The sequence below is a fragment of the Vanacampus margaritifer genome, chromosome 10, assembly GCF_051991255.1.
Source record: "Vanacampus margaritifer isolate UIUO_Vmar chromosome 10, RoL_Vmar_1.0, whole genome shotgun sequence".
Taxonomy (NCBI): domain Eukaryota; kingdom Metazoa; phylum Chordata; class Actinopteri; order Syngnathiformes; family Syngnathidae; genus Vanacampus; species Vanacampus margaritifer.
In genome coordinates, this window is record NC_135441.1 from 17,617,540 (window position 1) to 17,641,617 (window position 24,078).

The window sequence follows — 24,078 nt, forward strand, 5'->3', positions numbered from 1 at the left end:
CAGTCGTCGTGAATCTCGGAGAAAGATGAAGAAACATGTATGAAAACGTGAGGAAGAGGAGAGATCCTTGAGACTCTCGTCAGATGTGTTTATTGTTTGGAAAACCCGATTCTCAGGGCTGCTTCTTTTCTGTCATGTCATTAAAGTTTGTTTAGTGCATTGACACATTTGATGTTTGTGACACTTACTTGCCTGTGACAACGTGTACTCAATTTTCGTGGTGGACCTGAAGTCTTAAAACGATACTTAAAGACAGAAGAGTCCAGATTGGAAAAGAGCAGACCGACAGCGTTGACGCTCATATTAGTAAATAAAGCTCATTTGTATTAAAATCATATTTAGTGACTTTTAAAACTATACAGTTAAGGGAAAGATGTTTTTGAAAAGAGAACACGGAAGTCAACCAGCATCACGGAACAAAGTTAAAACAGTAAAAGAATAATTTATTGTCATCCAACTTGCAATAAGGACGAGCGGGACCTTTTTTTTTTTTATACAGCAACAACAATGAATTATAGGAAAAGCAAGCATGGTTCTACAAAAAGGACGTTATGCAGAATTTATACTGTACATCTCTCACACACACACCAATGTTAATCTGTACTACACTCACAGTGAAAAGTCTAAGAGCAACAAAATGAGCCCTCCCCAATGATTAAATACTAAGTGCTAACATTCCATCAATAATCTGAGTGACGACGACTCTAAAGCTTGCAACGCACACACGAGCTTGAAGAAACAAGAAAAACAAAAGATGTCAAAATCAAGTTTGAATACCTTCAATGATACCCTTGTGCAGGTTTGCCAATATTAATAAAAATATATTTCAGATCGGGATACTGTCATGTGCAAAGATGAGCGATGTCAGCGAGGGAATGTGGAGTGTTCGTAGTAGAAATATTCTGCTGGAATTTCAATAACTTTAAAAAAAATAAAAAAAATTATACACAGTACTGTGACCTTTTTTATATTGACAACCTACCCACGATAATTTTCATATCGTGACATAACGATATTGTTAGTTAAAGACTTGATCTGATTTCAATTCATTGGTCATAAAGTGATTATTTTTATTACATAGTAACAGACCAAATAAGTGCTCCTCCACTAGATGGCACAAAGTATAATTAATTCCGTTGCCATTCATACAACAGAATAACAATACCTTTGTGTTCAATTAGCACATTTTTAACTCATTTTTTTTCCCATTATTTTTGTGACATTTCTAATGTGAAATGTGCCTTTGCTTAATAAATGTTGCGAAACACTGTTCTAGGAAACATGGCCTAAAGTTCAACACTCGGGTCAAAAATCAACACTGTATGGAGAAACTAAACAAACTGATGTGTATTAATTGTCAGAAGTTTAGTCTGGTTGAATGAAAATCCAGGTTATCATGTTTCAAATATCATGAGGCGCAGACACGTGTGTGTGAACATTCACTCATCCATAGAGAAAAGAAAGATCCACAGAGGAGGAATGGAAGTCCAAGCAAAGCGGGGGCCTCCAAAAAGGCACGAGTGACGGCCAACCGGCGTGGCTCAGTACGTCTCCGGAATGTTAAAATTGAAGTCCGACTTGCCTTCAGGTTGACTAACGTTGACGGGCGGCCCGGGCCGAGCCATCAGCATTTGCTCGTCCAGGTCGAAAATGTCATCCCAGTTCAAAATGTGGCCCGGCGCGGGCGGGCGGACGCCCTCCTGCCCGGCAGCCGTCCGGTGCGCGGCGCCGTCCTCGCCCGCGAAGGGCACGCCGGACCCGTCCGCGCCCCACGAGTTGTGCTTCGTCGGTATGGACTTGCAGGGCAGCAGGCGGTAAATGTTGTCCTCGCCGTCCTTGGCCTTCTTCCCGCTGGGGTCCACGTTGTGCACTTGCTTGCAGTGGTTGGAGAGCAGCTGGTAGTTGAGGAAGGTGTCGTGGCACATCAGGCACTGGTAGCGCCGCTCGCCCGTGTGCTGGACTTCGTGTTTAGTCCTGTACTCGGCCAGGGCGAAGACTTTGTCGCAGTAGCGGCACGGGTACTTCCGCTCCCACGAGTGCGTGTTGAAGTGGCGGCGGAGGCTGGTCCGGCACACGTACGGACGCTTGCACACGGTGCACACGTAGAACGTCTTGCCGTCCATGATCAGCTCGTAGTGGTCCTCGGACTCGGATTTGGATTTTTTCTTGTTAGGGGAAAGCTTGATATTATCCGGTATTACCGGTATGGATCGCTTTCCTTTGTTAGATTTGGAGCCGCCCTCCCCTGGATCTTCCTTAACCGGTACGATGTCGTAGGTGTTCTCTCCAATGTTGGCGTAAACTTTACAATCAGGGGAAATGGAATCGATTTCCGTGGCGGCGTTGACCGTCTTTTTGGTTGCTATGGTGGGTTTGACGACGTTCCTTTGACTCGGAGAGCTGTCCGAGATGTCCAACAGCCTAATTTTGAAATCCCCTTGCTCCGGTGAGGTGGAAATTTGCTTTTTGTGGACACCCAAAATGTCGGTGCTTTCCACCATTTTGCCGTTTCCCGACGATTGAGACGTGGTGGGCATCTCGGGAGTGAAGCTGGCGGTCGCCGGCGTCGTGGGATTACTTCGGACGGGGGAGTTGACGTTATTGGAGCTGCTGTCCGGACTGCGCAGCGGGCTTCTGTCAGGACGATTTATTTCTTGCGTTCCTGCTTCTTTAAATGGTGCGGATTCTTTGCTTTGCGCCTTCTCGACTTTATCCGAATCCGCCGCGTCAATATAAATGACTTCCCCTGACGATTGCTTACTGGCGGCTCGCGATTTGGCGTCCGTCTCCGAGACGAACATGACGTCATCGTCCGAGTCCCCGCCTTGATCCGTTGCGCTACTCGACTGTTTGAACTCCTCGGCAGATATGGAGTAGGACTCCGAGATGATGGGCATGTTCATTTCGGACAATGTTTGGCTTTGGGGGTTTTCGTCCTTTGACAAGCCAGGCAGACCTTTGACACGGGATAGCGGCGTCGCCAGGTTCGCGAGGAACTTCACCCCGAGCGTCTGCCCGGCGCTCATCAGCTCCTCCAGCAAGTCCGAGCGAATCCGTACGATCTTGGAGCTGTAGATGTAATTGATGATGTGTTCGAAGATCTCGGCTCGAAGGAAGTTGAGTTCAATGACTTGCCCGGCGACGACAAAGAGCTGGTGGAAATATGTACTCGACGCGGACAGGATGGTTTTGTGGGCGCGGAACTTCTTGTCTTGCACTATAATAGTAACGTCGCAAAATAATCCAGTATTCCGCTGCTCGTTCATCGAATTCAGCAACGTTGTCGAATACTGCGTGTCAGTCGCAGAGATCAGCTTTAGAGTCGGCATGGCTGTAGAGGGGGGGAAAGTAAAACAAAGATAATTGAGAATTAGAGGACATATGGGTGTGCATCTCTAAATTTGTTCCTAGGTGAGCAGTTACACATTTTTCATGACATGACAGTGTCAGTAATTGTTTAATTAAATATTTGGTGGATGGGTATGCAGCCCAACTATATGAAATAAAATAAACAATTTCCTGTATTGTGTCAAAAACACTAATTGTATTTATAATATGTAATTCCTTAGAAGTAATTCTGTTGTATTTCTGCTAACCTTGATCATGCAGTAATATCACTACTTAATTGAATCATCTTATTTAAGGACAGTCATCTTGTGTTTATGCTTAGCAACATTTTTGGCCCAACAGATTTGACGATCACATTCCTCGGCTTACATATGATACTATTCAAAATGCCATATGTCACAAAGATTACGAGAATAAACTGACGTTTGCTAGTTTTTCTTCAGCCCAGTAATAGAATCAACTGTTAAGTTAGCAGACTATCTTAAAGTCTTAAAGAGTGCCAGCTATATTAGGGCTCTTACTGTTGACTGTCTTATTGCTAAAAAAGATGTGCTAAACCAGTTTTCTCGTCCTGTTGTGAACAATAGGACAGCGAGGGCCTCAATTATGACATCTCGCTAACACATTACCTTGCAGAAATGCACAACAATTATTACTTTTGACTCGGACATGTAACCGGATGACAAATTAAATCTTGAAAACTGATCCGTTTACCTGCGACTTGTGACTTTTCCGCCTGCATAAAGAAAATAGCGTTTGTAGCTAATGCGTTAGCCGCTTGGCTACACAATGGCTTAGCGCAGAGGGGCTTCACCTGCCAAACGAGGAGAGCTGCGTCGTCGCGTGATTGTCACAACTGCCACGAGGAGTCGCCACTGCGTGACATCAAAACGTTCATTTCGAAATATTTCAATCAAGCACACGGTAACATTTCTTTAAAAACATAACTTAATACAGCCCAGATGCTTTCCGATAGGCAACAACTTCCGGGTTGCCTGGACTGCCTTCAAAATGAGAAGTGACGAAAGTGCTGCCGCTTAAAAAAATTGTTAAAACTTAGTTGTCCCAAAGTAGTTGTGGCTCTTTATTGCATTTTCTGCTTTAAAGCGAGAATAGTTGTGCTTATCTTGCACTATAGTTTGCTTTGTGAACAAAATAATTTGTGGATAATACATTTGGATCTGCATTTAACCGGTTTGAGTGGCAGTAGACATGCTGAACTTTTAGGTTTTGTGTGTGTGGCAGTCCTGAAAGCATAGACATACACACGTATATGCAGCTTTCAGCGAGGAATGGTACGTCGATGTGGCCGCCATATTGGATGAGCAAGCCGCTTGGCAGTAGCTGAATTCCTACTTAGCTAGTCCTATTTCAACCTCAAAGCGTTTGAGGCAAATGTAAACAATAAAGATGGCTGATTTCGATAAATGCGTTTGTTGTTCTGGTTAACGCAGTCATTCCAAAGCATGATGTGTTATGTAAATAAATACTGTTAACATTGTTAACATTTTTAATTCTTTATTTTATATTTTAACCATGTTGAATTTAGTTATAGATGTGTAGAGCAGGTGAAATAATGTTAAACTCAATATAACTCGACCTTGACCTATCTGTTATCTTGTTTCGTCTAAATTCCCTTTCCCTTGTCCTGCTTGAGAAAGTGCATGCTGGCATATTGAGATTCTGTTTTGGGAAGAAAGTACAAGCTGGCACACTGAGAACCTGTTTTGTCTAAATGTGAAAGATCAACATAGCATACTGTGAGAATATAATCTGTTTTTCGTATTTGATGGGAGGAGAAGAGGTGTTTTCTTTACACACTGATTGTAATAAAGGGCTGTGTCTCATGGGGGGAGACACACATTCTTGGATGAAACTGCTTTGGTGATATTCAATTGTGTGACCAGAGATCTCTGTAATAAATCAACCCTTGCAAGGACCCTCTTCACAAGAATCTCATCTTTGATTTATTTGAACACGCAAAAGATAATAATTTATAATAAGCCTTCAATACATAAAAAATCAATTAAAGTAGCAATAAATAAAGATAAATAAATATCTGTTAAAAAATCTTGAAAATTACTAACCTGGCAATAGCCAGATCAATAATTGTGATTCAATCAAGGGAGTTCTTCACATTATCAATCTGGAACTTCCCTCGGTAGATCTGTTCGGGAAAGGAGGGACATTTTGTACAATACTTCGAGATGAATGAACGATGTGGCATCTTGTGCACGATTGTTTTGATCAATCAAAATCTAATGATAATGCGCCTGATTTCCGGAAAGAGACCCACGGTCATGTTGCTATTTGTTTGTTACAGTGAGTTCCGTTTTACTGAGCGGTTTATTTGAATGTTTTTATTACGCCTTTTTTCTAAACGATTGTAAGGCCCCATTGTATTTAAACATGTGCAGATTCCATGCAGACAAAACGTCGGTGTCGATTTATACCGTATATCGGGCGCCTAATTCACACAAATGCTCATGGGGTGTATGTATAAGGTGGAAATAAAAACAGAGACCAAGGTAAATAATGTCAGAACTCTTTTTCACCGTTAATGTGACTTAAAATATGTTATGAAAGCTAAAACATCCTTTCAAGAAGGGGGAAAAATATGAGGAGATTAAAAGCTATATTCGTTTTTGGTGCAAGTTCCATATTGTAAGTGAACAAATTTGAATTAGATTCATTACATTTTGAACTAGGTAGATAGTCAATTCATAAAGTTTAGACTGTTTAGTCCATTTACTTGAACTAGTTTGCAGGCTGATCTTATAATAATTCGATGTTACTTAATACCAAGAATGCAGCAAGACTGGCATCATTTATTGAAAGACTGTACTTGACTTTTTTTTTCATTGCCCTTTCTGTACTTTATTTGAAATAGGAATGCCCTATGTTGTTGTTTGTTTGATTGTACTCGTTATGTGAATGTTGAAAATTATTGAAATGGGATTGTACCTATTTTCGTTTGTATTTGAAATAAAGGGGGAAAAATAGTTTGTGGGCTGAGCTGACACATACAATATGGCGGAGGCGCTAACGTATCACAAGCAACTGGCCAATCCGCTCAATGAGGCGGAGTCTTGATGTCGACGTCAAAACAACCGGAAACGGAAATGCAGACAAGAAGACGGAAACTAAAATACGTAAGATAGTCTGTTGTTGACCAATCGTACAGAGGATTTTTTTTCTACGGTTGTTTAGTTCTTAGCTACTTTCAGTCCATCTTTATAGCGAATTCATCCGAGATTCATTCGCTTCAGTCATGCCGCAGTTCAGCCGTTCGGATTCTCGGAGTCCTCGGCACGTTCGAAACCGATCTCGCTCCCGCAGCCGAGAGGGGAGCGTATCTCTGGACAGCTTCGGGCCCAGACTACCGAGGCCCCGCGACAAAGAGCGTGAGCGACAGGAACGGGAGCACCGACTCAGGGAGGCGAAGACCATCAAGCGGTTCCGAATAGGGAGCCCCCGCCGCAGTCGTTCCCGATCCCGAGAAAGGTACCCTGGCGACGGCCATTACAACCGCTGGTCGGAGCAGAGAGAGGCTTCGTGGAGGCATGGCGGCTCCAGAGACGATTTTTACCACGACCAGCAGAGAGACGATGCTCATAGACAGAGGCAAGAAGAACTGATGGCAAGGTATAGAATATATATAATACACTTTTTTTTCCAATCTTATTTAATCCGGTTAGCACTTTTTATCAAGTTCAACAGCAAAGTATGTTAGTCTACGTTTTTTATTCCAGTCTGCGGGTGGCGATAATGGGCCAAAAAAGTAAAGAAAATTCAATGCAAACATAATGGAGGACTTATTTATAAATAATAAAGTAATAGCATTTCCGTTTGTTAATTCTGGAATTTTAACCCAAGTTGGGTTAGACTGAATTTACTCAGGGCCAACCGAAAATTGTAATTGCTCTAACACTGGCCAAACATCTGCTTTTTTTTTTTTAACACGTTACACCCAAGACAAAAATACTGACGTTCAAACTATGTGAATTTTATCCTGCCAAATCTTGTAAATGCTTAAACCTAAAAAATAAATAAATAAATAAACATATTGGTCGGGTTCTAAAATATACACAATGGTATATACGGGTGGCGTTTCTTTTGGAAGTATCGTATAGTAAGACGGCAATTGGCAAACTCAAGCAGTTCAGTGTGACCTGTGCTTGTGCGTCTCAGGCGGCTGAAGGAGCGAGAAAGGATCGGCGAGCAAGGTTGTCCCGAAGTATGGGGATATTCGCCCAGGGTGAAAGAAGAAGAGTAAGTCAAATAAGTGTCGCCGAAATGTTTTGTCTTATTTGAATCACTAGTGTAGTAAGTCATCACTTTTGCTTGGTTGCCCGCCAGCTCTGATGAATTCACACCCGTCGAAGACGACGGGAAAAACGTCAGCTCGGCGTCCAACTCGGAAGGTACGTGTGTAGTACTCCCATTTATTAAAAATAAAAAAAACAGATGTGCGTGAAAACAAGGTGAGTATTCTCAACCTTTGCCATGAACTCAAAATGGAGCTTATGTGCATCCTGTGGTGTGAGCCTTCCATGTGTTCGTAGATGAAAAGAGGAAGAAAAAGAAGAAGAAATCCAAGAAGAAAAAGCATAAGAAGCAGTCAGACAGCGGCATGGAGTCCGACGCGGATGGTAAGTAACGTTCAAATGCTCTATTTGACGTTTTTATCACACACGTGCTTAACTCGTGTCTTTTTATTTTCAGAGGATGGAGTAAAGAAAAAGAATAAAAAAAAGAAGAGCAAAAAGTATGTCGTCGTCGTTGCAATTGTTTTCCTCGACAAAGCGAGATACTGAAACAAAGCCACGTTTGCTCTCAGGTCCAAAAAGTCCAAGAAGAAGAAGGCGAGAAAGAGCCGCAAGTCGTCGAGCGACTCCAGCAGCAACGAATCCGAGGAAGAGGAGGAGGACACTGGCGAGGTGACGTGGGTGGAGAAAGGCTCCGCTGAAGATAACCTGGTGGGACCTGAAGCGCCGCTCACGCTCCTGTCTCAGGACGACAGACCTTTAGAGTAAGTTTCCCAGGAGGAAGAAAAGAATTTGCCTCCACTCAATCTCTCCGCCGTGACTGTAAACAGTATCATTTATCTATAAAATAGCTGTTGCAGCTAATACTCTGTCCATTCTCTGACAATAAGAATGCCACTGCCACCTATGGGAGTGGAGGTGCAATTACACTAGCATGGCAAAAAAATAAAAACATATTCCCCAGGGTCACATTGAAAAAAACGGAAAAAGAGCTGATAATCTGTATTTATTTAACACAAAAAATACGACATGTGCACCTCCATTGCCAAGAAATCAAGATTTTTTTTTTTACAGTTATAGGTCGACATATTCAAGCCTTACATCCTTTTGCCTTGCAGTTTTGGTCACGCTCTGCTACCAGGCGAAGGTGCGGCCATGGCGGAATACGTTAAAGCCGGAAAACGTATTCCAAGGAGAGGAGAAATTGGTCTGACGAGCAATGAGATCGCTGATTTTGAGAAGTCGGGCTACGTCATGAGCGGCAGCAGGTACGCAGTCGTCTTCTTATGGCTTAACGTTCATATTCTGCGCTCTGCGCGCGGACACTTTTCAATGAATGAGCGACTTGAAATGATGATGTCGCACCCTGCAGACATCGCCGTATGGAGGCCGTGCGTCTGCGAAAGGAAAACCAGATCTACAGCGCAGATGAAAAGAGAGCGCTGGCCTCTTTCAATCAGGAGGAAAGGCGGAAAAGGGAGAGCAAGATCCTGTCCAGCTTTAAGGAGATGGTCTACAGGAAGACCAAAGGGAAAGAGGACAAGCCATGATGCCAACGGCTCCGTTTTGAGCATAATGTTCGTATGCTGTTATGTAAATAGCACCATTTGGGTTTTTTTTGTAAGATAGATCAATTCTTTGTTTTCGTTTACTCTATTTCATGTTGCAAATTTGTTAATAAAATAATTTTTGCAACTACCAATACTGAAATATCATTGATTTTTATTGATCATAACATGTTGATCATTTAATCGTTCACTATAAGTTAGTTAAGGAAAAATAAATGTCTTGTAAATTTGACACTATACAGAAATGTTAACTCTGCCAAAAAACAACACAATTATAAGGCTTTAAAAGCATGATTCAAGTGTACTAATATACGACCTGAAAAATGGATGCTAATTGATTTAGCAACTTTCTTGCTTACACATCACTGCATACTGGATCCACCAGAGCTAGCATAATAAAATTAAGTTATTTAGATGATTTTTTTTTAACAACCATGTCTCCAAAGTAATGTGTATACAGTATAATAGTGTGTATTAGGGGTGTAACAAAAACTGAGTTGAATCGGAAAATCAATTTTGATTTGATGAACTGGCAAATTGTTACATTTTAAGATCGTTGCATCCTTGAATCCTATTCGATATGCATCAAATTGTCTTTTATAAGAGATTTACACCAGATATAAATTGGCACACCCCTAAAATATTCAGCAGTTCCCTCTGCATAGTTGCAATTCACATATTTGTAGCTTTTTATTGTCAATTACCCACTGAACAAATAATATTGTCACTGTTTTGTTCTTAGGCCAACTATTGTACATCGGAGTTGAGGAGCTTTCAATAGTCCTTTTCCACCATCTTGTGGTATCTGTAAGCAAATTTAAACCCTTTGAGGGGTATCAATCAATTACTTGCAGATTTTCAATACACACAGCGTGACGGCAGGGCTCATCCTGGGGAACAATAGTGTATCTGTATCCTATATGTTAAAGGCTAAATATGGCTTTTTGTTGTCATACATCAATTCTTGCAAATGCATCAGCTTTGTGCTCAACTAAACAGGCCAAGATTTTCCCCTGAGTAAGTCAGTATTTAGACAAAATCAGTACTATTTCAAAGGGTGGCAAGCACTGCATTGAAAGTATTAACGAGCAACATACAATCCAGTCAACTCAAACAGTTTAGAACGTTTTAATTGATAACATGGACACAAACGAATGTGCAATAGAACTTTCTTTTTTAGGGCTAATATATAACTCATACTTTCTTCCTTGTCATTCCTATCATCAGTGGATGTTCTCGAGTCCCTGTTGAAGGAAATAAGAATTGTTGAGCATCATTCAGCAATAAAATTATAATTATGCTGAGTTTGTATCGGATGATAGCTTTCAGGTTGTGCTGCGACGAGACGTGAACTTTCACCTTGGAGTCAAAGTAGCGTCCCGTTCCCGACACCCGCCTGTCTCTCTCCATCAGGTACCACTGCCATGGATAATGGGCGACTCTTTTTTCCTGTGTGGACGTGAAAACACAACACACACAATAACAGATAAGAATAAGACGTTTGCACGTTTCTTGTTACCAACGCAGTATAGATTAGCACCTAGCACCCCCGATCCAGGCATTGTCTTACCTTTCCACCATTGGTGAATTTATGGATCTGTTTAGTGGCGACGCCGGGTAAGATTAGACACACCGTCATGATGGCAACGGAGGGCAGAATTTCATACCACATGATGGCTTCGGGCGTTCATAAAAACAATCAACTTGAATGACCACCGAGTTGTCCCGTTTATTTTGCTAGAGAGGCTAACAAGATGGCGCCTCTTGCGAGTGAACTTCCAATACCGGAAGTAAAACGACCGTCTGAATTATTCAAAATAAAATAATTCATTGGTGAAACCTGCAAGTGGGTGAGGGTGTTGAATTACTTGCGATGCTATTTATTTTCGTATAGAAAATATACTTCATTGTACAAGAAAGTCCTAAAATATAATGCCATTCCAGCCCTGCAGCCCATAAACCAAGCTTTTATTCTAAATCAATTTAATGTAGCGTTGCCCACAGCGTCCTCTCTTGGGCTTTTGTAGCACTACGTCAGGGAAGACGTTGAACGCTGCGCATGCGTGCCTGGTTCCCACCCACTTGGACGAAGTTGTTTAAAAAAAGTAAACAAGTCTGAGAAATGATACGAAGTTGAAGTAGCCTTTTAAAATATGAAGGAAGACAAAGAAAACACCCGACCTAGGGAGAGGAGGGTGGAATTAATGTGCGAGGATTCAGATAGGACCGAGAAGTCGAAGGAAAAGAAAGAGACCATGACAAAGGTAAAACTCGAGCTAAACTAAGCTAGGCTAGGCTAGGTTAGCGCTCTACTCCCGAGTTTTGATGGTCGCAAGGGACATAATTTAACCTTCTTTGTTACGAGTAGATATCAGATTTTTACCTTGTTGAACATATGTGTTTATACATGTACAGCATTGATTTTTTTTATATTTTTTTCAATAATAGTTAATTGAAATGCTTGTTTCAGGTTTTGATCATCAGTGTGTTTCTTGACAGCAGTTATGAGGTTCATAGTTCGAATCTTGATTCTTAACTGAGGTCTTCCTGTGTAGAGTTTACATGTTTACTTTGACGGTCTCCAGTTTCCTCCTACAAAATCTGCATGTTAGGTTCGTTGACAGCTCTAAATACTCCATATCAAAGTCAGCCGAGATGGTCAGCTCCCTCTTATTTACTGTAGACGAGTGGTATAGAAAACAAATTCATGTTTTTGTTTTAATAATTTATTAAAATAAATAACTGTGTAGTAATGGAGGGATAACACTACACTTGTAGATTGTGATCAGAAGGCTGCCACCGAGTCTCACTAAAGAAGAACTGGAGGAGCAACTGCAGCCTCTTCCAGAAGTGGACTACCTGGAGTTCTTCTCAAATGACACCAGGTGAGCTTGTGACATCATAAATGTGATGTAAAGTTAGACATATAATGGATTATTGACTTTTTAGTTGTATACAAATAGGGTCCAAGTGCCTGCCTACACATCAAGTGTGAAATTAAACCACCAATATTTTGTGAACTGACAATTTGCAAAAAAATAATAATTTCCTTTCAGCCTGTATCCTCACCTCTTTGCGAGGGCTTACATCAACTTTAAGAACCAAGAGGATATCGTCCTGTTCAGGGATCGCTTTGATGGTTACGTGTTCATTGACAACAGAGGTATAAAAACGTATCCTTCCTGTTCTTAAAGTTTATTAAAGGATGCCCACTCATTTGTGTCTTTGCAAATGTTTGTTGCCAAACAGGACAGGAGTACCCTGCTATTGTGGAGTTTGCACCTTTTCAAAAGACTTCCAAGAAAAGAAGCAAGAAAAAGGATGCCAAGTGTGGGACCATTAGTGACGGTGTGTATGTCAGAGATGATGAAATAGCTTAAATTTCTTACATTATACTACTGTCAGTTCAGTGAAACTGTCTTGTCTGATTTTTTATTTAAATACTTTTAAATGTTTAACTAATTAATGTAATTCATTCTAACCTTTTTCAAATGTTAATTTTTTTAATGGGAAAAATTAATTTTTATTCATTTATTTATTTATTTAGAATTTTTGAAAACTGTAACTGTAAACCTTAGCAGTGTTTTAATCAGGTTTAACCATAATTTATGTTTTCCGAATGCTCCTGATGTTGATACGTGTACTCCTGAATTCATGCGGTTCGAGATAAATTCTGCTCTTTCAAAGTGACTTTTAATTGTTGAATGAAATGCATTCAAACCCGAATTCCACGGTTGAAATTTACACAAAATTATTCCTCAGCATGTCCTGAACTGTTGAACCACCAGTGACACGCCAACGTTTGTGGGTCAATGTGATCCGCTCCATGTTTATTCATTAAAAAAAAAAAAAAAGTTGAAACAAAAACACATTTTATTCTTACCATTTTAGAGTATTATTTATTTTTTGCACTTGTTCTTGTAGATCCTGATTACAAGAAGTTCTTGGATTTCTACACTGGAGACAATGAAAAGTTGACATCCACACCTGAGACTCTGCTAGAAGAGATTGAAGCCAGGTCAAAGGAGCTCGTAGGTAAGTAAATATTAACGTAGGGCTGGGCGATTAATTGATTGTATTGATGAATTTGTGTGTTTTTTTTTTTTTTTTTATGCTGACGTTGCACTGCTTCCTCTAACAACGTGTTTGCAACTAGAAAGGAGCGAGTTTACAAAACCATACTCAGTGTTGCCAAGTTACAGATTTTTGGCCATATTTAGTGATTTTTTTTCACAATGTCATTTGCATTTTTCTGTAAGTAAATTATAATTGGATTTTTGTGAAGAAGAAGAAAAATGAGGGCCCCCCTCTGGAGCTAGGCCTGGAGGTGGGGCTCGAAGGCGAGCGTCTGGTGGCCGGGCCTATACCCATGGGGACCGGCCGGGCACAGCCCGAAAAGGCAACGTGGGTCCCCCTTCCCATGGGCTCACCACCGGTGGAAGGGGCCAAAGGGGTCGGGTGCGCAGTGAGTTGGGTGGCAGCCAAAGGCGGGGGCCTTGGCGGTCTGACCCCCGGCTACTGAAGCTAGCTCTGGGGACATGGAATGTCACCTCTCTGACAGGGAAGGAGCTCGAACTGGTGTGCGAGGCTGAGAAGTTCCGACTAGATATAGTCGGACTCACCTCCACACACGGCTTGGGTTCTGGTACCAATCCTCTCGAGAGGGGCTGGACCCTCTTCCACTCTGGAGTTGCCCACGGTGAGAGGCGCAGAGCAGGTGTGGGCATACTCATTGCCCCCCAGCTAGCCGCCTGTACGTTGGGGTTTACCCCGGTGAATGAGAGGGTAGCCTCCCTCCGCCTTCGGGTGGGGGGACGGGTCATGACTGTTGTTTGTGCTTATGCACCGAACAGCAGCTCAGAGTACCCACCCTTTCTGGAGTCCTTGGAGGGTGTGCTGGAGAGCGCACCCCCTGGAGACTCCCTCGTTCTACTGGGGGACTTCAACGCTCACGTGGGTAATGACAGTGAGACCTGGAGGGGCGTGATTGGGAGGAATGGCCCCCCCGATCGAAACCCGAGTGGTGTTTTGTTACTGGACTTCTGTGCTCGCCACGGACTGTCCATAACGAACACCATGTTCAAGCACAAGAGTGTCCATATGTGCACCTGGCACCAGGACACCCTAGGCCGTAGTTCGATGATCGACTTTGTAGTCGTGTCATCGGACTTGCGGCCGTATGTGTTGGACACTCGGGTTAAGAGAGGGGCGGAGCTGTCAACTGATCACCACCTGGTGGTGTGTTGGCTCCGATGGCGGGGTAAGATGCCGGTCCGACCAGGCAGGCCCAAACGTACTGTGAGGGTCTGCTGGGAACGTCTGGCAGAATCCCCTGTCAGAAAGAGTTTCAACGCCCATCTCCGGCAGAGCTTCTCCATTGTCCCGGGGGAGGCGGGGGACATTGAGTCCGAGTGGACCATGTTCCGCGCTTCAATTGTTGAGGCGGCCGATCGGAGCTGTGGCCGTAAGGTGGTTGGTGCCTGTCGTGGCGGCAATCCTCGAACCCGCTGGTGGACACCAGCGGTAAGGGATGCCGTCAAGCTGAAGAAGGAGTCCTATCGGGCCTTTTTGGCCTGTGGGACTCCGGAGGCTGCTGACGGGTACCGGCTGGCCAAGCGGAATGCGGCTTTGGCGGTCGCTGAGGCAAAAACTCGGGCATGGGAGGAGTTCGGTGAGGCCATGGAAAACGACTTCCGGACGGCTTCGAGGAAATTCTGGTCCACCATCCGGCGTCTCAGGAGAGGAAAGCAGTGCACCGTTAACACTGTGTATAGTGGAGACGGAGTGCTGTTGACCTCGACTCGGGACGTCGTGAACCGGTGGGGAGAGTACTTCGAAGACCTCCTCAATTCCACCAACACGCCTTCCTTTGAGGAAGCAGGGTCTGGGGACTCTGAAGTGGGCTCCCCTATCTCTGGGGTCGAAGTCGCCGAGGTGGTTGGAAAGCTTCTCGGTGGCAGGGCCTCGGGGGTGGATGAGATCCGCCCGGAGTTCCTGAAGGCTCTGGATGTTGTGGGGCTGTCGTGGTTGACACGTCTCTGCAGCATCGCGTGGACATCGGGGACGGTGCCTCTGGATTGGCAGACCGGGGTGGTGGTTCCCCTTTTTAAGAAGGGGGACCGGAGGGTGTGTTCCAACTTTAGAGGGATCACACTCCTCAGCCTCCCAGGTAAGGTCTATTCAGGGGTGCTGGAGAGGAGGGTCCGTCGGGAGGTCGAATCTCGGATCCAGGAGGAGCAGTGTGGTTTTCGTCCCGGCCGTGGAACAGTGGACCAGCTCTACACCCTCAGCAGGATCCTCGAGGGTGCGTGGGAATTCGCCCAACCAGTCCACATGTGCTTTGTGGACTTGGAGAAGGCGTTTGACCGTGTACCTCGGGGAGTTCTGTGGGGGGTGCTTCGGGAGTATGGGTTACCGAGCCCCCTGATACGGGCCATTCGGTCCCTGTACGACCGATGTCAGAGTCTGGTCCGCATTGCCGGCAGTAAGTCGAATTTGTTTCCGGTGAGGGTTGGACTCCGCCAAGGTTGCCCTTTGTCACCGATTCTGTTCATAACTTTTATGGACAGAATTTCTAGGCGTAGCCGAGGCGTTGAGGGGGTCCGGTTTGGTGGCCTCAGCATTGCATCTCTGCTTTTTGCAGATGATGTGGTGCTGTTGGCTTCTTCAAGCCGTGACCTCCAGCTCTCACTGGAGCGGTTCGCAGCCGAGTGTGAAGCGGTTGGGATGAGGATCAGCACCTCCAAATCCGAGACCATGGTCCTCAGTCGGAAAAGGGTGGAGTGCCCTCTCCGGGTCGGGGAGGAGGTCCTGCCCCAAGTGGAGGAGTTCAAGTATCTTGGGGTCTTGTTCACGAGTGAGGGTAGGTTAGAGCGGGAGATCGACAGGCGGATCGGTGCAGCGTCTGCAGTGATGCGGACGCTGTATCGGTCCGTTGTGGTGAAGAAGGAGCTGAGCCGAAAGGCGAAGCTCTCGATTTACCGGTCGATCTACGTTCCTACCCTCACCTATGGTCACGAGCTGTGGGTCGTGACCGAAAGAACAAGATCCCGGATACAAGCGGCCGAAATGAGTTTCCTCCGCAGGGTAGCCGGGCTCTCCCTTAGAGATAGGGTGAGAAGCTCGGTCATCCGAGAGGGACTCAGCGTCGAGTCGCTGCTCCTCCACGTTGAGAGGAACCAGTTGAGGTGGCTCGGGCATCTGGTTCGGATGCCTCCTGGACGCCTCCCTGGGGAGGTGTTCCGGGCATGTCCTACCGGCAGGAGGCCCCGGGGACGACCCAGGACACGCTGGAGAGACTATGTCTCTCGGCTGTCCTGGGAACGCCTTGGGGTCCCGTCGGATGAGCTGGCTGAAGTGGCTGGGGAGAGGGAAGTCTGGGCTTCCCTGCTAAAGCTGCTGCCCCCGCGACCCGACCCCGGATAAGCGGAAGAAGACGGACGGACGAGAAGAAAAATGAAAGCCATGTCGCCCAAACCCTTAATTTAAGTTATCAAATACTCTTCGTGTCTTTGTTGCACTAAATCCAACCTTTATTTTTTTTCTAAAGCTAAAAAAACAACTCCTCTGCTAGACTTCTTGAAGAATAAGCAGGTAAGCCAGGCAAAGCAGTGAGCCAAACTTATCGACAGAAGGTGCAGTAGACTTGTTCTCTCCTCAGAGAATCAGGGAGGAGAAGAGAGAGGAGAGGAGGCGGCGGGAGCTGGAGCGCAAGCGCCTTCGAGACGAGGAGCGCCGCAAGTGTCGCGAGGAGGAGCGGCGGAAGCGCAAAGGAGGCGAGAAAATGAAGAAACTGGAAGTCAAAGATGAGCCAAAAATAAAAGTAAGTAGCGGCAGGTGGCAAAAGTACTCACACGTTAGGAAGGTCAAAAAGTTGGTCGAAAAGTTTATACTCTCATGTAAAGTGCACGTAATACCTGAAATGTGTATTTACGAACTGTCACAAAGTAATTCTTCGAACGATATCTTCTTTCTTTGTCCACCGTATAGCTGCTGAAAAAGCCAGACAGAGGAGACGATGCCGACTCAGACAAAATGAAAAAGTTCAAAAAAGCTGAGAGGCCCGAATACAAGAGACGACACAACAATGATAACAAGGAGGAGCGTGTAAAGAAGTACGTCATAATTACCTCATATTTCTTTATATAAAAAAATTGTTATAGACTGCAATGCATTTTATTTCACCTGCATCCTATTTTGTGTTCAATTTATTTTCATTTGACTTTTTTTTTAAGTTTTATTTTAGTGTACTGTATCATCTTTTACTTCTACATCCTGGTTTGTATCTTTTATTTGGAATCCAATTTGATTTAACACACTACAACATCATTTACAGCACCTTTTCATGTACATTTTAGAAGAGACTTTTAACACATAGCATAACACCTTTCTTACACTTTGTATTGTCTCAGATTTATTTTTCCTTTATTTTGCATGAGTATTTTGTGTTCCTTTGCTTATTTTTTTAAATTTTGTTTTACTTTATTTTAGTGTATAGACTCGATGTAATTTACTTAATATATACAATATTTGTATCCCCCCCCAAATGTAATTACATTTTATTTTATACAAGGCTACATACTTAACCTTGTTTCGGGTCAACTTTATCTTTAATTTAATCAAATTAATTTTAATTTAGTTTATACACGCCAATAATATTTCACCTTCACTTAGTTGTGTGTCAGCTACATTTTTAATTGAATAAGATTTACTTAAATCCAAGTTTATTCACTCCCAACATAATTTTACTTTACCTGCACATTACAAAAAAAAATCATACACTCCAACTTAACATATAGCTTGTGTCAAATGTATTTTAAATTATTGGTTAATTAAAAAAAAAAAAGTGTACTACACACTGAGTATAATTTACTTTAGCTACACCACATTTTATATCAATATATATATTTTTTAAACATTTATTTTATACACATATACATATGTTCTAAATTGTTTTGTGTTCATTTTATTTTAAATTAATTTGATTTAATTTATTGTTAAGGTCGTTTTATTTAAATATATATGAATGTGTTAATTTTGGTTTATTTTATGCTTTTTATCTTTTCTCCCCCCACAGAGCAGACGAGGAAGGCCGCAAGGAGTTTCGGGAACGTGATGCCGACCACGACAGGGAGCGCGAGCTGGAGAAGGAGCGTCAACAGAGGGAGAAAGAACGTCTGAGGCGGCAGGAGCGACGCAGGAGGAGAGAAAGGCACGAAGGCGAGAACGTCGGCAGAAAATGGGCGGAGCAAGAGGGAGCAGCCAAGAAAGAGAGGGAACGACCGCCGGAGAGGAAACGGACAGACAACGTGTCAGAATCTGACAAGATGGAGAAGACTTCTAAACAAGACAAGAAAGACGAAAGTGCTAAGAGAGAACGACTACGGAATAAAGTAAACCAACGTTCCTTTTGTATATCTACTGTTTATGTCTACCTGACTATCATATACAAATTTCTTCCATTTATACATCCCATATGTGCATATTTTTTATGATTATATTTAAGTGTATGTACAGTATTTTGTTGTTTAATAAGGATAATACATTTTATTTAGAGGCACTTTTCTTACGGACGGAATTTCTTTATAATTTTCTTTCATCCATAATTACTATTTTAAAATGACAGTAATAGCTATTCAAGTGTTTATTTCACAAATATCATTCATGTTTTTTGTATCAGGATCGTCCTGCTATCCAGCTATATCAGCCTGGAGCAAGAAGCCGCAATCGCCCAGCAGGCGGCGGCGGCAGCGGCGATGCCAACTCTGTGGACAGAAAGCCAGACAACGAGACGAAGAAAATAGCTGACAAAGGTGACGACTGAGCGGATTTGTGCTCGGGGCGTCTATTTATTTTGTTGGAGGAGGGCGCGGCCAGCCAGATTCTGAGCAGCATGTCGCCTCAGAGCCGGCCGGCTCTTCCATGTTTGAGGCCCACTTGTGATTCACGGTGGAGCCAAGCAGTGCCTCAAAGTGACCCCTTTTAGTTCCACTCCTTAGGAAAGTTAAGCGTTTGGCTACAGGGCACAGAAAATCCTCAAGTGACCTTACTTTTTGACTGTACCGCTGCAAAGATTCTGTTTTCATTTTTGCTCACACAAATCTTCCATATAAACAGCATTGAGAAGCTTGTAAATTGCATTCATGGATGTGGAATAAACACTGCTCTTGTTACGAGTTGTAACAGGCTATACTGCATTTGTGTGTTTTATTGAACATTAAAACATGAACACAAATAAGCACAATCACGCAGTAGCTAACCACAGCTCACGCTCTAGCAGGTGGGTCTCAATTTGAGCATATCCTCCGAGATGAGCTCAAAATTCTATATTTAATAGTAATACAAATAAAGTTTGCTTTTGAATTTTTTGCAAATTTATTAAAAATAAACTAATAAATCAATTGTGCATAAGCATTCGCAGCTTTTGCATCATACTTTTTTGATACACATTTTGCAGCAATTATAGCCCAAAGTGTTTTTGAATACGATGCCACAAGTTTATCTAGCAGTTGTGTTTGCAGCATCTCTCAAGATTTGAATGGGCAGCACAGATACTTTCAGATTTCTCCAGAGATGTTCAATTGGACTCAAGTCTGGCTTCTTGGCTGGACCACTCCAGGACATTGACAGAGTTGTCCTGAAGCCGCCCGCGGCAAACCCCTGTCACACTGGAGCAGTTTTTAATCCAGAATATCTTAAATCAGCATTCGTTCCTCCATTACATTATTTTTTTTCATTATTTGTTCTGCTGACAATCACAGACGTACTAACCTGACTTGTACAGAAATCAAATTTTGTCATCATAAATGTTATTAATGCAGTGCGAATTATAATGTTCTCATTTTGTATTCAAATACTGTAATACATTTCCCAGTTTTAAATTGAGACAGCTGTAGTATCAAGAGTTTGCCTGCTGATGTCGCTATCAATAAAAAGGCATGTCTAAATGTCCGGAAGCCTCATTCGCTAAAACCGCTTACGTCACAGCGTTCTTCCTCTTCTATTGCCGCCGTAGTGGGGAAAGGACTGTGGTCGACATGGTAACTAGAAAAATCATCCAACATCCGTCAAAATACACACTGTAGACTCGTTTGCATGCACAGTACACTTAGATGAAATGCCCCCAGTGTCGCTCATGGTTGTATTTTGCTTAAAAAATGTAAATTGTACATTTAGAAGGCGTTGCCCAATCTGTAGCTAGTGAGCTCGCTAGCAAGCTAGCATAAAGGCTCAAATACGTTGTTTAGCATGTGGCCAAGTAACCAGTTTTTAAATGCGTTGCGTAGTGATTTCTTTGTGTTGTTTTTTTAGTCGTCCCACAAGACTTTCAGAATCAAGCGCTTTCTGGCCAAGAAGCAAAAGCAAAACAGGCCCATTCCTCAATGGATCAGAATGAAGACCGGTAACAAGATCAGGTGAGTGTTTGTGTACACTGATGGATGGACGACGTTCAAAACTGCAGCATACATATTTAACATAAACATACTAGTTAAGTGGAAACTATTCTCTGCTATAATATTACTGAATAGGTAAAAATGGTAATTATCTATCAAACCACAACTAGCGATTCCCTCCATTGACAGGTAAGACTCCCAAATATGTTCTTTTTCTTTTTTAAGAAAAAGTGAACTTTTTCTTCCGATGCACTGCTGTATGTTGTACACATTTGAAGGGTCTAAATCGATGGTGGCAAAATTGTGACCAATGGCCACATCTTTTTTTATTATTATTATTGACAGGTGGGCCACATGATTTTCAATTTTATTTTGATGAGCTGATTCATTAGTAGTTTGTGCTTCTCTACATGCTATCAACACCTATTGTAATTCTAAAATAGGTAACACTTTTGCAAACTTTCATTGTTGAAAAATAAAACAAATTAAATATTAAATCAACCAATTTATGGAGGAAAGCTCAATTATATATAACAAGTGGGTTGTAACAGAATAATCTTTTTGGAATTGATTGCTCCATTGGTTACTTAAGTAATCACTGCCCCCAATGGCCAAATGAATACAACAAATATTTAGGGATTCCTATTAAAATATTTGGACTTGATTAAAGAAGAGAGCAGGCTACTTGTGGGCCGTAGTTAGCCCACCTTCTCCACATGGCCATGTGTAACACAATAATCCTGGAATTGCTAATTTCATCTGACAATTCAGATTTATTTTGGAGGTCCTCATTATACTTAAACTCAGGAATTTTTGCACAGTTAAAAATATGTAGTTCAGGCCGAGGCTCAATAACACCCTCTGGAAAGTTGGGGGGTGGGGGGGCACCAGTAACAGCGACCAACATAAAATTGGGTGGAATGCGAAGAAGCCATTTCAGATGAATTCCAGGGCCTGTGTTTTGACATGCTACTCCTCTGGAATGCACTAAAAATAGAAACAACATTCTTACTTAGGTGGGCTGCACTGTAAAAGTTTCACTTATTTCATCGAATTAGTAAATAAAGCAACGATCTGACGAGATTGTAGCATATTGTTAAAATTGAATCGTTTTGAGGATTTGCCATTAAAAAGCGTTATTGCTGCTTTGCAACAAACCTTTTTGACGATCAAAAAATGTTCAGCTCTTGATCTGGTAGTGAGAGGCTTGACACTAAGTGGAACTGATTATTGCATGTTTTTCGTTGGTGTAGTTAGGCACTTAACTGCAGAAGTCAAATGAGAATGACTGCACAAGGCATTGACACTTTGCATACTGTAATGTTAGCGGATCGACAACGTGTTCCAGTAAAGCAGGTCTGCAATTGCAGCACTTGATGGCTATGAAGTGCTGTCATTAACCCTGCTGAGATTATTGTTCCGCCTCGGAGCTCGCCATCCTCTTCATCACTATAAGGATGAAGAGGATGCTCTGTTGCTGAAACAGTCATTGTTGTAGCAAGAATAATCCTACTTAATAGTCATTTTGTATTTACTGTTCTGTTGAATGAGTGCATTGTTTTCTAGCGGATTGTGTGAGTTCATTGTGGCCAAAACCTACCCACATATTTCTGTGATAAAAATGTGCAATCTGCATATAGTCTGGGGTTATTTGTGTGTTTTTGGTGACAGTGCTGGAGTTTGTATATTAGAAGCCAATGGATAGTCGTGCCATTTTCTCTTCATTTACAATTTGCCTGCATTCCACAGGTACAACTCCAAGAGGAGACACTGGAGGAGGACTAAGCTGGGTCTGTAAACATGACGTTCCTGCAGAATCCATCCTCCTCCATTCCATCAAAGGACCTCCAGCTGCCGGGAAGGAGAGGCTCCATGTTGGTTGGAGCCGCAGCTGTTTTGTACACACTCTGGTTCTACGTTAATGTTTGAAAATAAAAGATCTGTGATCAAACAAATGCTTACATCATCACAATGTTGGCTGTATTTTGGTTTATTTGACAATTAGAGTCGGAGCAAAAGCTTATATTCTTTACTTTAAATGTTTCTCAGGGAAGTAAAGCAAAATGAAAAGCAGTCTTGGGGTTTTTCCGATCTGCCCACACCGCAAATGTTTGTATTTGTAGCTCATGTTTGCTTGTGTCTGCCAAATATAACTCGGGCTTTCAAGATGGAAAAATAAAGTACACTAGCAAGAGTGCTGTTACCATGGCAAATACTGTAACTGGAGCAAGCAAATGTCCAAGGGAATAAATGCACAGTAGTGACATAAAATGTCAACGTCTGTTGGCACGAAATGAGAAGAACCTTCTCAAGGAGCCGAACCTCACGCTCCCTCCTATCCTGTTCCGGTCAAACGAGTCCACCTTGTCCGCCAAAACCTCCTCGTCCCCGCCCGGCGTCACTATCACCTCGCTGCTGCTATTATTGTTCTTATTGGCATTGGGTTCAACCCTGCGGGCGTGCTCGTCGTCCCACGTCCCGAGTAGCTCCTTCATTTCCAGGGGGGCGTCCGGCCGCAGGTACTGCCAGGCTCGCCTGCCGCTGTAGTCCATGACGTCCACGTCGGCACCGAACGCGCCCACCAGGAGCTTGACGACCGCGTAGTGGCCGTGCATGCTGGCGACGTGCAGCGGGGTGAGACCGCCGCTCCCCCGCACGTCCACATTCACCGGCCGTCCTCCGGGCCTCTCGGCCCGGTGGAGCAGCTTGAGCAGCGTCTCGTCGCGGCCGCTCTTGGCCAGCCAGTGGAGCACAGAGTAGCCGCTGATGAAGTCTCGCCTGGTGAGCAGCAGCGGCTCCTCGGACACGAACTCCAGCAGGGTCTCGCAATTACCCTCCGCGGCTGACAGCATCCACGCGTGCTCCATGGGGTACAGAGCACACCCCAAACCGCCTTGGGACAACTCCTTGGTGGATCTCTTCCGCTGGGCAGGTGTGTCCGTGTCTGAGTCGCCTTGCCGCCTCTGCAGCAGCCGCGACCTCCGCTGCGGAGCGTCGGGCATGAGCGACGTGCCATACCGGGAGTGTCGCTCCACAACGGGGCCTTGTCTGAACGCTCGACCGCGGTGGGCGTCAGCGGTGGCATCCTGCCCAGTCGAGCTGCCCTCATCCATGGTAGTACTATTCCGGTTATTTTGGATGACAGCTCTACGGAATTAATTAAAAGTCAAGTTTCCTTCCCACCGAGTCGCACTGTATCCTACCAGTTTGTAGCCATTGTAGACATATAAATGTCTCCATTTTGAGTTCAACAGCAGTCAATTTACTCGTCTAGGTCGCTGACGTGACTCACCTGTTCGGCTTTCATTTTGGTTGCTGACGCACGTTTGAGTGCTTCAACGTGTATAGACTGCTTGCCGGTTCTAATCCAAATGTAAAACCCCGGACTACAAAAAAATAATTTAAAGCGATTTAGTGCGGAGATTTTTCCCACTTCCCCAGAGGAATTGAGCCAAAGTTCATGGTAATCTCAAAGCGGGAGTGCGTCACGTGACCGCTGAT

The 24,078-nt window shown here is 43.5% G+C and overlaps 6 protein-coding genes and 1 non-coding gene across 8 annotated transcripts; 4 read left to right on the top strand and 3 right to left on the bottom strand.

The window, feature by feature from the left end:
* Positions 1 to 422: 422 nt before the first annotated feature.
* On the bottom strand, positions 423 to 4,363 carry zbtb33 (zinc finger and BTB domain containing 33). Of its 2 annotated transcripts, none has more exons than XM_077578846.1 (2): positions 4,163 to 4,363; positions 423 to 3,331 (listed from the first exon to the last, which is right to left on the bottom strand). In XM_077578846.1, the coding sequence occupies exon 2, from the start codon at positions 3,327 to 3,329 to the stop codon at positions 1,542 to 1,544; it is 1,788 nt and encodes a 595-aa protein (XP_077434972.1). In that variant the 5' UTR covers positions 3,330 to 3,331; positions 4,163 to 4,363; the 3' UTR covers positions 423 to 1,541. The 2 variants fall into 2 exon arrangements, with proteins under 2 accessions (XP_077434972.1, XP_077434971.1); XM_077578845.1 differs by having other exon boundaries at positions 4,063 to 4,363.
* Positions 4,364 to 6,469: 2,106 nt separating this feature from the next.
* Positions 6,470 to 9,318, top strand: nkap (NFKB activating protein). Its single transcript, XM_077577865.1, has 8 exons — positions 6,470 to 6,993; positions 7,540 to 7,620; positions 7,708 to 7,772; positions 7,914 to 8,000; positions 8,074 to 8,116; positions 8,189 to 8,380; positions 8,735 to 8,884; positions 8,989 to 9,318. The coding sequence occupies exons 1-8, from the start codon at positions 6,620 to 6,622 to the stop codon at positions 9,164 to 9,166; spliced, it is 1,170 nt and encodes a 389-aa protein (XP_077433991.1). The 5' UTR covers positions 6,470 to 6,619; the 3' UTR covers positions 9,167 to 9,318.
* Positions 9,319 to 10,296: 978 nt separating this feature from the next.
* ndufa1 (NADH:ubiquinone oxidoreductase subunit A1) lies at positions 10,297 to 11,034 on the bottom strand. Its single transcript, XM_077578592.1, has 3 exons — positions 10,755 to 11,034; positions 10,544 to 10,633; positions 10,297 to 10,428 (listed from the first exon to the last, which is right to left on the bottom strand). The coding sequence occupies exons 1-3, from the start codon at positions 10,854 to 10,856 to the stop codon at positions 10,408 to 10,410; spliced, it is 213 nt and encodes a 70-aa protein (XP_077434718.1). The 5' UTR covers positions 10,857 to 11,034; the 3' UTR covers positions 10,297 to 10,407.
* Positions 11,035 to 11,229: 195 nt separating this feature from the next.
* upf3b (UPF3B regulator of nonsense mediated mRNA decay) lies at positions 11,230 to 19,371 on the top strand. The gene is made up of 10 exons (XM_077578591.1): positions 11,230 to 11,448; positions 11,963 to 12,069; positions 12,241 to 12,347; positions 12,434 to 12,532; positions 13,109 to 13,219; positions 16,734 to 16,777; positions 16,845 to 17,006; positions 17,174 to 17,298; positions 18,261 to 18,576; positions 18,864 to 19,371. The coding sequence occupies exons 1-10, from the start codon at positions 11,338 to 11,340 to the stop codon at positions 19,005 to 19,007; spliced, it is 1,326 nt and encodes a 441-aa protein (XP_077434717.1). The 5' UTR covers positions 11,230 to 11,337; the 3' UTR covers positions 19,008 to 19,371.
* Positions 19,372 to 20,129: 758 nt separating this feature from the next.
* rpl39 (ribosomal protein L39) lies at positions 20,130 to 22,549 on the top strand. Its single transcript, XM_077578585.1, has 3 exons — positions 20,130 to 20,223; positions 20,495 to 20,598; positions 22,327 to 22,549. Exons 1-3 carry the CDS (start codon positions 20,221 to 20,223, stop codon positions 22,373 to 22,375), a joined length of 156 nt encoding a protein of 51 aa, XP_077434711.1. The 5' UTR covers positions 20,130 to 20,220; the 3' UTR covers positions 22,376 to 22,549.
* On the top strand, positions 21,927 to 22,065 carry LOC144059771 (small nucleolar RNA SNORA69). Its single transcript, XR_013295764.1, has one exon. It is a non-coding gene; the product is annotated as a small nucleolar RNA SNORA69 (small nucleolar RNA).
* Positions 22,550 to 22,551: 2 nt separating the features above from the next.
* Positions 22,552 to 24,060, bottom strand: sowahd (sosondowah ankyrin repeat domain family d). Its single transcript, XM_077578583.1, has 2 exons — positions 23,870 to 24,060; positions 22,552 to 23,724 (listed from the first exon to the last, which is right to left on the bottom strand). Exon 2 carries the CDS (start codon positions 23,688 to 23,690, stop codon positions 22,851 to 22,853), a length of 840 nt encoding a protein of 279 aa, XP_077434709.1. The 5' UTR covers positions 23,691 to 23,724; positions 23,870 to 24,060; the 3' UTR covers positions 22,552 to 22,850.
* Between the last annotated feature and the right edge of the window lie 18 nt (positions 24,061 to 24,078).

What these genes read in the sequence shown, in the direction of transcription:
- sowahd (XM_077578583.1), bottom strand. Translation starts at nt 23,690, where the DNA reads ATGGATGAGGGCAGCTCGACTGGGCAGGATGCCACCGCTGACGCCCAC.
- nkap (XM_077577865.1), top strand. Translation starts at nt 6,620, where the DNA reads ATGCCGCAGTTCAGCCGTTCGGATTCTCGGAGTCCTCGGCACGTTCGA. An exon ending in CATGGAGTCCGACGCGGATG is followed by an intron (nt 8,001 to 8,073) that starts GTAAGTAACGTT and finishes TTTTATTTTCAG; the next exon opens with AGGATGGAGTAAAGAAAAAG. An exon ending in CAGGACGACAGACCTTTAGA is followed by an intron (nt 8,381 to 8,734) that starts GTAAGTTTCCCA and finishes TTTGCCTTGCAG; the next exon opens with TTTTGGTCACGCTCTGCTAC.
- rpl39 (XM_077578585.1), top strand. An exon ending in AAGACCGGTAACAAGATCAG is followed by an intron (nt 20,599 to 22,326) that starts GTGAGTGTTTGT and finishes TGCATTCCACAG; the next exon opens with GTACAACTCCAAGAGGAGAC.
- zbtb33 (XM_077578845.1), bottom strand. Translation starts at nt 4,090, where the DNA reads ATGCAGGCGGAAAAGTCACAAGTCGCAG. An exon ending in GGAAAAGTCACAAGTCGCAG is followed by an intron (nt 3,332 to 4,062) that starts GTAAACGGATCA and finishes CCCCCTCTACAG; the next exon opens with CCATGCCGACTCTAAAGCTG.
- ndufa1 (XM_077578592.1), bottom strand. Translation starts at nt 10,856, where the DNA reads ATGTGGTATGAAATTCTGCCCTCCGTTGCCATCATGACGGTGTGTCTA. An exon ending in AATTCACCAATGGTGGAAAG is followed by an intron (nt 10,634 to 10,754) that starts GTAAGACAATGC and finishes ACGTCCACACAG; the next exon opens with GAAAAAAGAGTCGCCCATTA. An exon ending in GACGCTACTTTGACTCCAAG is followed by an intron (nt 10,429 to 10,543) that starts GTGAAAGTTCAC and finishes TTCCTTCAACAG; the next exon opens with GGACTCGAGAACATCCACTG.
- upf3b (XM_077578591.1), top strand. Translation starts at nt 11,338, where the DNA reads ATGAAGGAAGACAAAGAAAACACCCGACCTAGGGAGAGGAGGGTGGAA. An exon ending in CAGGTCAAAGGAGCTCGTAG is followed by an intron (nt 13,220 to 16,733) that starts GTAAGTAAATAT and finishes TTTTTTCTAAAG; the next exon opens with CTAAAAAAACAACTCCTCTG. An exon ending in ACTTCTTGAAGAATAAGCAG is followed by an intron (nt 16,778 to 16,844) that starts GTAAGCCAGGCA and finishes TTCTCTCCTCAG; the next exon opens with AGAATCAGGGAGGAGAAGAG.